This window comes from Myotis davidii, unplaced genomic scaffold (assembly GCF_000327345.1).
Source record: "Myotis davidii unplaced genomic scaffold, ASM32734v1 scaffold473, whole genome shotgun sequence".
Taxonomy (NCBI): domain Eukaryota; kingdom Metazoa; phylum Chordata; class Mammalia; order Chiroptera; family Vespertilionidae; genus Myotis; species Myotis davidii.
In genome coordinates this window covers 3,895,020-3,905,977 of record NW_006284843.1, presented here as the reverse complement: position 1 = coordinate 3,905,977, position 10,958 = coordinate 3,895,020, and the positions used below count along the sequence as shown (strand labels likewise).

Here is a 10,958-nt window from a genome sequence, read left to right as displayed (position 1 = left end):
GAGCTTTGGAGGGAGGGTAGGTGAGGGTGGGGGTAAAGTGGAAAGAGCAACCAAAGGACTTACATGCAGGCATATAGGCCTAACCAATGGGCACGGACAACAGGGGGGGGGGGAGGGCAAGAGTGGGGGGGGTTGAGGGTATCGTGGGGACAAGGACACATATGTAATTTCTTAATCAATAAAAAATAAAAAAAAAAAAAAAAAAGATAATCATTGCTTCAACTTTTGCTAGTATAAATAATGCCATTTTGAAAGTCCCAATAGATCAATCTTCCCCTGAATATTCAATTATTTCCTTGGGATAAACTCATATAAATAGAATTAAGGCTAAAGCATATGAACATTTTTTGAAGTTCCTGATATACAGATATTGACAAATTACTATTCAAAGAGTTAGGTCAATTTATACTCCTACCAGTAGACTGAAATCCTGCCACACTATATTCTCATCAGCATTCTTTATTACCAGTTTGAGAAAAGAATAAAATAAGAAGACACTTTTGCAATGTGATAGGCAAGAGTAATTATTATTATTATCATATTACTGACAGTCCTCAGGTTACATCGGACTTGACGTACAATGTTTCGTGGTTACATTGACATCTCCCATTTATTTATTAAAAAAAAAAAGTTCTGTCATTTCGACATATGTACATATGTGCTTTATGTCTTATACTATTTATTTACCAGGAATTGTTATCTTTCTTTTAAATTTGTTTTACTGTTTCACTTCATTACTGCTGTGTATGTGCTCCATGTGAGTGACGTAGATGCTTATGCAGGTGGGTTCTGACTTATGGCGAATATCACGTTACATCGCGAGCCGTAGGAATGGATCTCCGATATAACCCGAGGACCTACTGTAATTATTGGGCATCTGCATTTCTCCACAAAATGGTTTTTCTAACCCCTGCCTATTTTCCTTTTGAAAGGTAAATGAGTATATGAACTTTTGTGCTGACTACTCTGAAAAGACTAATCATATTTAAATGCTTATTCTGGAGAAAAATATTTTTGAACACGTTGATTGTGTATGTTTTTAAATAGTCTTTTCATACTTTTTGAGCTTTCATCCTATATAGTTTGACCTCTTCTACCAAAACAGGAAGAGGCTCATTAAGTAACATTTAGTTATAAATAAATAAGTTTTCTGAAACAACCCCAGAGTAAAAGGGAAGTTCTATGCAGTTTTCAATATAATAAAATCTACCCTTTACTTAAAGGATAAAAATCTACATTTTAGATAGAAAGCAGTTAACAAAACAGCACTAAAAAGTAAGCCAGTCCCTACATATAATTAAAACACAATAAGCATTAATAATGACATACCTTCCTCTTCACTAGATGTTTTAGGACAACCATGAGGGAGATAGGTTAATTGCACCTTACGATTTATTCCAGAAAAGTGGCCATACCTGAAAAATAAAAATGGCAAGCAGAATGAACAACATTCAGTAATATGACCTCCTAGAAAACAACTAAATCCATCTACAGAAAAAAACTAACCTTACATTTTATTGCCTCCTCTATTTAATTACCTTGTTGAATTCTTCAAAATATCCTAGTAAAATATCTGTGGCAAAAGTAGTCATTCTAGCACCTTAAAAATGAAAATATAGCTGAAACCGGTTTGGCTCAGTGGATAGAGCGTCAGCCTGCGGACTGGGGGGTTCCAGGTTCGATTCCAGTCAAGGGCATGTACCTGGGTTGCGGGCACATCCCCAGTAGGAGATGTGCAGGAGGCAGCTGATCGATGTTTCTCTCTCATCGATGTTTCCAACTCTCTATCTCTCTCCCTTCCTCTGTGTAAAAAAATCAATGAAAATATTTTTAAAAAAATGAAAATATAGCCATGGCTGGTGTGAAATCAAGAAAATGTCCTCTGGTGAGGATTAAAAAATAATAATAATACAAAAAAAGTTTCTTGCCTTAGCTGGTTTGGCTCAGTGGCTAGAGCGCTGGCCTGTGGACTGAAGAGTCCCAGGTTCGATTCTGGTCAAGGGCATGTACCTTGGTTGTGGGCACATCCCCAGTAGAGGGTGTGCAGGAGGCAGCTGATCGATGTTTCTCTCTCACTGATGTTTCTAACTCTCTATCTCTCTCCCTTCCTCTCTGTAAAAACAACAACAACAAAACAACAACAACAACAAAACCCCAAAGGAAATAATAAATAAAATAAAAAAATAAGATTGTAAGTGGTCAAAATTATAAAGTTTATAATAGAAATACCAGTGGTACCTACTTCACTTGACTAAAACATAGTTCAAAATTATTATACTTTTAAACAGCGCCGAATCTGTTGTCGTTAGCAAAATGAACTTCATACTAAGTAGTATTTCATAGAAGACCCAAATTTGATGTCCTCTTTTCATCTTCTTATTAAAATTAAAACTAAAACAATAACCTTCAATACAACACCTATTTTCTCACTGGTGAGAATAAAAATCTCAATAGGCTTTCACTAATTTCTCCTCAGCTACAGTGATAAAGAGTAAAAATATCAAACTGAAAGAAATTAACAAGGAAAGTCACACATAATTTCAAAAGAACATTACAAGTCATCATCAAAATTAAGTAGTTCAAAGATACTCACATCTCTAATACAGTCTTAAGTTGTTCAAGTTTTGACTTGTTTTCTTCAATGTCAGAATCATTATTTTGCCCCAGCTCCATAAGAAGTTGCCGTGTAATATCCAGCACTTCCTGTAAAATAAATTAAGAAAGAATTACATTTTTATATAACTTTCCCAATAGCAATTTAAAACTCAACAAGAAATCAAATGCACTTGCCTGTAATTGTTTTGGCTTTTTGAGTTTTAATTTCCCAGATTTATATCCATCACACTTTTCAAAAAGATCAAAAAATCTTATAAAAAAGACAGAGCACTATTAGTCATTTGCAATAATTAATATTTTCACAATATACTTAAATCAATTATAGTAAATAGTAGATACAGAACTATAATGATAACAAATCATAGATATGTGACTCGGGCTCTTTGGATTTCAAATACTGCGTGTCTTCTTGCCCTTCTTCATTATACCATGTTGTTTCTTTATGTTGATTGATAGACTTTTATATTTCCCTAAACCATATCAAACTAATCACTGGATTATGTAAGTGTCTCATGATAAAAACAACTTATGATTATGAAACAAAATATCTGAAATATGTTCTCTGAAGTCACAACATACACATATATACTTTAAAAATGTTTCAGTATATATTTAATGGCTCAGGTTTTGCATGTCAAATACTAAATAGAAAAAAACAAACTTTCATCATACTAATTTTCTTCTAGAGGTTGGGAGGTTAATGACTGTCAGAGAGCAATATAAGAGAACAATAAACCAAGATTAAATAGAACACATTTACAGCAATAAATGAAAACTAGGTCAGACTGAGGGTCATTTATGGATACTGCCACAATAATTTTCAGATGCTATTACATACAATTATTTTAAATGGATTTTGTTTGCAACCACAGGTTTAAATATTAATGGCCAATAAATAGTAGTAAACAGTTTTTCTATATGATGCAGTAATTGAAATAGCTAATCATCTATCAAAAATAATATATTATCTTCTGAGTATTAAATTATTCCCCTAAAAACATACTTTTGATGCCTCACTTCCATTTTCATTTTTTGTTTTGGTGTTCGATCCCCATGACGTATGACAGCTATGACACATCTAAGTTCCATCCTAAAATTAAAACAAAAGAAATTCTCAATTTGTGTTAAATAAGTTTGGAAATATGGGTTTAAAAACAAAATTAAATACTTCTGTCATCCTCCCCCCAAGGACTTTTGAGAATATTTAATATGTTAATGTAAGTCTCTAAGCTGTGAATGTGAACAATATGGTCAATTCACCTGAGTAATAGGTGAGCTTCACACACTAACTTTCACTAGAATGTTATGAAACACTTTGGCAATATTAGTTCAATTAACTCAAAATATAACTTTATACTTTTTCTTTACATGCTAAGCATGCCAAAGTTGTATGACCACTAACTATAAACCTTTAAGTAACGCATCTGTTGTCACCTCCTTCATTTTTATGGTTTAATAAAACAGTTCTACAATTACCCAAGCATTCTGGGGATTTTATTTATAACAATGTGAAACATTTTTAGTCCACGAGAACCCCAGTAAAAGCATGTAATCTACTGCTCCATCTGCAATGTGGACCATATGAAAACATATCAAATAAAGTATCTAATAATCATTCAGAAATTTAATCTTTATTGCAATAGCACAGACTACTGGGGAAAACCCAAGGAGTTTCTAAATGAAAATATTCAAACTTACATAGTTCCAGATGTAGTTGGTACAATTGGGATATCTTCAGCTTCTAAGGGTATTGACCAGGGGATATGAAATTGTGGAGCAAGCTCTCTCATCACAATATTGCTTTGAGAAAAGTAAAAAAAATAAAAATTAAAATTAAAAAAGTAGTTCATTTTAAGACAAAAAATACAGAATTATAGGAGTTAAAGTCAAACTATCTAGTGATTATGTGACAACAGCACAAAAGTAACCCAAAAAATCAATGCTCATCAAGAAATATTAGACAAACAGTTCTAAACTGGTATATCAGAACACACTAATGGGGTCCCATAAATTTAAAAGTATTCACTTATATACTTTAGTTTTAAAAATGTAAGTCACATTATATTCAAATAATTCACTATAACTGTATCACATCTACTTTACAGAGGTTCTAAAACCCAAGATTATCTCTTCTGTATGGTCACTAATCAATTCTTACTAATGTATTGATCACCTATAAGCTATTTTAAATACCATTGCCCATTTTTAACAAATTTCTATCATATTTTACTAATAGGGTTAACAAACATGTTTAAGAAATTAAAAAATATTTTTGGTTTTTAGTTTAGCATCTATTCATGCTAAAATTTAGTAAGCTCCCAAATTTCACTTTAAGGATAAGTTTACAAATCTTTGAAATATACAATAAAGCTGATTCCAATTATTAAAATAAATTTTAAAGTGTAAGTTTCTTATGGCTTTGTCATATATACTTTAAAATGGTTGAGTGAAAAAAAAATGGTTGAGTGATAGCTCTTGTTTTGTAAGTCTTTTAAATCAGGGTATAAGAAAACAGGTTAAAGAATATAAAGACAGCATTTTTGTAAGCAATAATTTCTTTTACATTCAGTTGATAATCTCATAAGAAAGATCTTTAAGTAACGTTTTAAAAAAGTAGTATTATTCAAAAGAATCCCGAATTCCAAATATTTCTATTTCACTCTGGTTATTTACTTCATGAATGTTAATTTTGGGCCATATAAGAGAATGAAACCACAGCATTTCTAAATCTATGAAGTTAAAAAACCTTTAAGCCTTTATCTACACTGGTCATAAATTAATCTATCTTTGATAACTCAAATTATAAATGATTTGGCATGATCTTTGGGGTTGTCATTTTACAAACACTGATTTTTACAGTGCTAACAAAATCCTAATCATTTGATGTTGATAATTATTATTTAGTTTCTGTATAACTAGTATGTATTCGCTGTAATAAAAGTAAAGAAGAAGAAATATAAAGAAAAAATTCATACCCAAGTATTTTTGCACAATCATCATAATACTTCATGGAATTTTTCACAAAACTGAAGCCATTGACATCACAGACATAGGACTGTCCATTGGCTCGCAATAAATCAAAGCCACAAACTGTTTGCTATTTAAAATAAATTATAAAATGTAAAGTTCCATTTGAATTAATATTCACAATTTCCCAGGCTTGTTAGAACATATCAAATTATATAAATGCCAAAAAGTGTATTATTGTTTACTAGTTTACTTCATAATAAGTAAAAAAAATGAAATTACTTATTTGCAACTTCAGTACCCTGAAAATATGTAACATATGCCATATAATCAGTATTATAAAGTAGATGTAGAACAACAATATTTAAGGGACTAGAGAAACCAAAACAAATTATATTTTTTTATCCAGTTCTCAAGTAACATTTCTATAAAAAACAAAAATAAAAACATATAAAGGCTTTGATAAATTTTGTGCTAGCAGAAATGATACCACTTTAATCCAAAAAAGAAAAAGATAAAACAATTTTGAAGAAATATCTCAAAGGAAATGTCAAATTATCCCTATAAATCTTTCAAACTCTGACAAGCACACACTTGTGAGTACCCAAAATAAATTTACTTTATTTGGGAGAACAAAACAGTTGAAAGGTATGCATTTCCTGTTCAAGCTCCAGGAATTTTCCTATCTTCTATTTTATATTCAAATCATTACATATTAGCATAATGTGATGTTAAGTCATGGCTTTTGAAATCTTAATATTACAAGTTAAAATGATTAAATATAGTTAGTAAAACATATTTATAGGCTAATATTCCTTCCATAAAAGAGACTTCAAATTATTAATAAAGAATTTACTTACCATTTACTATCAAACAATACACACTCATCTTTAAATTATATTTCCAAGGTAAGTCTTCAAAAATGTAGTTTTTGAAGTTATTAGACACAAATTGTAAAACTTCTATCTAAATCTTTATAGTAGATTTAGTACACCCTAGCCGGTTTGGCTCAGTGGATGGCACATCAGTCCATGGACTAACGGGCACATACCTCAGTGGCAGGCTCAATTCCCAGCCCTGGTGGGGCATGTGTGGGAGGCAACCAATCGATGTGTCTCTCTCACATCAATGTTTCTCTCTGTCTATCTCTCCCCCTCCCTTTCCTCTCTCCAAAGAAATCAATGGAAAAATATCCTAGGGTGAGGATTAATAAAAAATATAAAAAGAATTGTAAAAGTATACTTCCATTAACATAATAATAATAAAAATATTTACAGTAGTAAAGGCCTAACAATATAGATTGAGGGATGTAGTCAAATATTGGAAGTAAAAAGTTTTCTTTAAGAAATATATTTCTAGCCGAAACCGGTTTGGCTCAGTGGATAGAGCGTCGGCCTGCGGACTGAAAGCTCCCAGGTTCGATTCCGGTCAGGGGCATGTGCCTGGGTTGCGGGCACATCCCCAGTAGGAGATGTGCAGGAGGCAGCTAATCGATGTTTCTCTCTCATCGATGTTTCTAACTCTCTATCTCTCTCCCTTCCTCTCTGTAAAAAATCGATAAAATATATTTTAAAAAAAAAGAAATATATTTCTATTGCTTTCATGAACATATTTTATTAGATATACTAGGCTAACAGACTGGTTGTCAAGACTAGAAGAATACTGAGGATCTCTGTTACTTGACAACAAAAATCATTTATAAATTCTATGAGTAAATAACACAACCTGTTTTGTTTTTAGTATGTTTAATAATACCTCTAAAAACTGGTTAACTAGTGTTTTGGTGTGTTTTTTTTTTTCCATAATTTTAATTTCTGAATAAATTGACAAAGTTCTGTTTTATGTAATACAGAAAGAATACAGAAAAACAAAGGCCTTCATTTATTATATATTTTTATTTTTGGGCACTGCAAGAATCCCTTGAAGAGTACATAAATTGTTCACTTTTATTTTCTCGTTATTTCTCCAATTGTAAGCCCAAATAACACGTTATTTTACTAAAAAAAAATAAAATTAGAATTCCCTTTACACAGGTCTATATGGGCTGTATAACATCTTACCTTAAATGCAAGGCAGACTTTCCAAGCAATTAATTTCTCTCGTGCATTGAGAATAACAGGGTATCTTACTTCTTTTCCTTCACTGTCTCGTTCGACCTTGCCATCAAGCGCTGGAGATTTTCGAGCTTCAGCATGGGCATAATCTGGACCCACTGTATAAACCTTTTATGAATGTTAAAGTATATATTTTATTAAAATATAAAAAATATTTGTCTCCAGATTAGGCTTTCACACATCTTTCTATTTACATGGCAAATTTTTAATATGTTGGAAGAAGTTATAAATAATTAATTATATGGCAAAACTGGTAAAGTTCAATTCTCTAGAAAAAAAATTATACTGAGTCTTATGAGGGAATACAGGGATGTAACTGATGTGATTTTTCTTAAAATTTTTTAGTTTAACAAAGGAGAGGTACAAATAACAAAAAAAAATATTATAGAAATAATTGCCAAAAGACGATTTTAATAAAGGAGGAAGGTGAGGGTGAGCATAAATTTAAAGGCAAACAAGAGATGGAAAGGCACTCTAAGCAAAGGTAATAAACACAGAAGAGGGCAGAGGCATGAAATAGCACAAGGTATTCAGGTAAGAGTAAGTTATTTGGCCTGATTTATACCATAAGAAATAAGGTTCATAGGACAGACAGCAGACAAACTATGAAATAAATATCTTGTATGCCAGTTTTATGAACCTGGTAATTATCCTGTGGTCAATGAGGATCCACAAGAGAATTTTAAAGGAGAGGTTCATGATCAGATTTAAGAAAGCACTCTGGTTACACAGACTGACAAAAGGTAAAGCAATTAAGACTTGTCTATACTTTTATCTTTGCCAACAGAAATCACACATTTTTATAACACATTACAGTTGTTGCATATCTCAAAACATCAGCTACACCAGTGATGGCGAACCTTTTGAGCTCAGCGTGTCAGCATTTTGAAAAACCCTAACTTAACTCTGGTGCCGTGTCACATATAGAAATGTTTTGATCTTTGCAACCATAGTAAAACAAAGACTTATATTTTTGATATTTATTTTATATATTTAAATGCCATCTAACAAAGAAAAATCAACCAAAAAAATGAGTTTGCGTGTCACCTCTGACACGCGTGTCATAGGTTCGCCATCACTGATCTACACTGATGAGTGCTTAGAAACTGTGATGGCTATTAGACCCACTATATTTTATTACTTAATGTCCTTTTAAAGAAGCATACATATTATTATATCACAAAGTTGGTTTTTAAATATTTGATAACTATATTTCAATAAAATTTATCTCATTTTTTAATCTTGTATGTTTTATTTTAAGCATTTAAAAACATTATTTTATAAAAAATTTTTTTAAAAAGAGTCTATAGGCTTCAGATTTCCAAAGGCTTTCATAGTACAAGACAGATAAAGAATAGACATTGCTAATTAAAGGGTACTCTATTTTCTGATATCACCGTAAACTCTAAATACAAAATTAAAATATACTTTAATCAACCCTACCTTAACATCAGTACCATCTGTGGGCATAAACTCTTCATATATATATGAGCCCGTTTTTCGTACATTGCTTTCTGGGGAATAAACACTACTTCTACTGCCAATCTGAAAACAAAATATGTCCATCAGCATAAAAACTAAATTATTCCCTTCATTTTTATAATATAACCCTTTAGCATCTATTTCCATCTTAGACAAAAATAATTTGTTTTAATCCACAAATATTTAACAAGACTGTGTAGGTAACATTATATTTTCTGCTGCATTTGTGGCTTACATGTAAGTTAAATAGCATTAAAAAATACAATGAACACTAAGAATAATGTTTCTAAGATCCAACCATGTTGTTGTATGTAACTCTAGACCAGTGGTTCTCAACCTTCCTAATGCCGTGACCCTTTAATACAGTTCCTCTATGTTGTGGTGACCCCCAATTTCATTGTTACAAACTGAACATTATTAAAGCATAGTGATTAATCACAAAACAATATGTAATTATATATGTGTTTTCCGATGGTCTTAGGCGACTCCTGTGAAAGGGTCGTTTGACCCCCAAAAGGGTCGAGACCCACAGGTTGAGAACCGCTGCTCTGGTTTGTTCACTTTTACTACTATAGAATTTTCCACCATATAAATATACTATAATTTATTCATTCTCCTATCAATGTGTATTTGAGTTGTTTTAAAGCTTTACCTATTAGAACAACATTGCTTTAAACATTCTTAAAAGTGTCTCTGTGGCACATGTGTGCAAGATTGTTTCTAAAGTATATACTAGAAATGGAATTGCTAGGTGAGACTATGCCCATATTCAACTTACAAAAATAATGTCAAAATCTTTTATACAATGTTTTAACAATTTACAATCTCTCCAGCAATGTATGCGAGTTCCCATTGCTCTATATTGCTTGTCTATACTGGGTATTGTAGGACTTTTTAATATTTGCTACCCTAGTGGATATAAAATAGTATCATTCTGTCTTTATTTTGCACGTCCATGATTATTTATGTGTATGTAAATTTTCATCCTGATATATTACTAAACAATGTAGCTAAGAGGCTATACTAATTTGCTTTCCTGCCAACAACATTTGGACTTGGGCTTGTTTTCCATCTACTTCCATCTTTTTTATCTTTGCCAATACAAAGTAACTCAATATCATCATCTTTTATTCCTGATTTGCTTTTATTTTATTACTAGAGGCCCGGAATTTGTGCACTCGAGGGGTAGGGGGGGGTCACTCAGCCTGGCCTGCACCCTCTTGCAGTCCAGGAGCCCTTGGGGGATGTCCAACAGTCGGACATCCTTAGTGCTGCTGCAGAGACAGGAAAGGCTCCCGCCACCACTGCTGCGCTCGCCAGCCATGAGCCCAGCTCAAGGCTTCTAACTGAGCAGCGCTCCCCCTGTGGGAGCGCACTGACCACTAGGGGGCAGCTCTTGCATTAAGTGTCTGCCTCCTAGTGGTCAGTGCATGTCATAGGGTGCGATTGAGCAGTCTTAGCATATTACGCATTGATTGGTTGAACAACCGACCACGAAACCAGACACTTAGCATATTAGGCTTTTATTATATAGGACTAGAGACCCGGTGCACAAACATTTGTGCACTCAGGGGGTGGGGAGGCCCCTCAGCCTGGCCTGTGCCCTCTCGCAGTCTGGGACCCCTTGAAGGATGACCATCTGCTGGCTGAGGCCTGCTCCCCAGGGGACTGGGCCTAAACTGGCAATCAGACATCCCTCTGGCAGCCCAGGAGCCCTTGGGGGATGTCCACTTGCCAGCGGAGAGCAGGCCTAAGCTGCAGTCGGACATCCTTAGTGCT

At 33.1% G+C, this 10,958-nt stretch overlaps 1 protein-coding gene across 10 annotated transcripts in view; it reads right to left on the bottom strand.

Moving 5' to 3' along the window:
* The window catches only part of PPIP5K2 (diphosphoinositol pentakisphosphate kinase 2), a 71,141-nt gene that overhangs the window by 45,208 nt on the left and 14,975 nt on the right, over nucleotides 1-10,958 (bottom strand). For all 10 annotated transcript variants that reach the window (XM_015558256.1, XM_015558236.1, XM_006755134.2 and 7 more), the window contains exons 7-14: nucleotides 9,141-9,242; nucleotides 7,644-7,805; nucleotides 5,592-5,713; nucleotides 4,315-4,416; nucleotides 3,620-3,706; nucleotides 2,791-2,866; nucleotides 2,594-2,703; nucleotides 1,330-1,415 (exon numbers count right to left, since the gene is read on the bottom strand). In XM_015558256.1, the coding sequence (XP_015413742.1) occupies nucleotides 1,330-1,415; nucleotides 2,594-2,703; nucleotides 2,791-2,866; nucleotides 3,620-3,706; nucleotides 4,315-4,416; nucleotides 5,592-5,713; nucleotides 7,644-7,805; nucleotides 9,141-9,242 (847 nt within the window). The remainder of the gene's footprint in view (nucleotides 1-1,329; nucleotides 1,416-2,593; nucleotides 2,704-2,790; nucleotides 2,867-3,619; nucleotides 3,707-4,314; nucleotides 4,417-5,591; nucleotides 5,714-7,643; nucleotides 7,806-9,140; nucleotides 9,243-10,958) is intronic.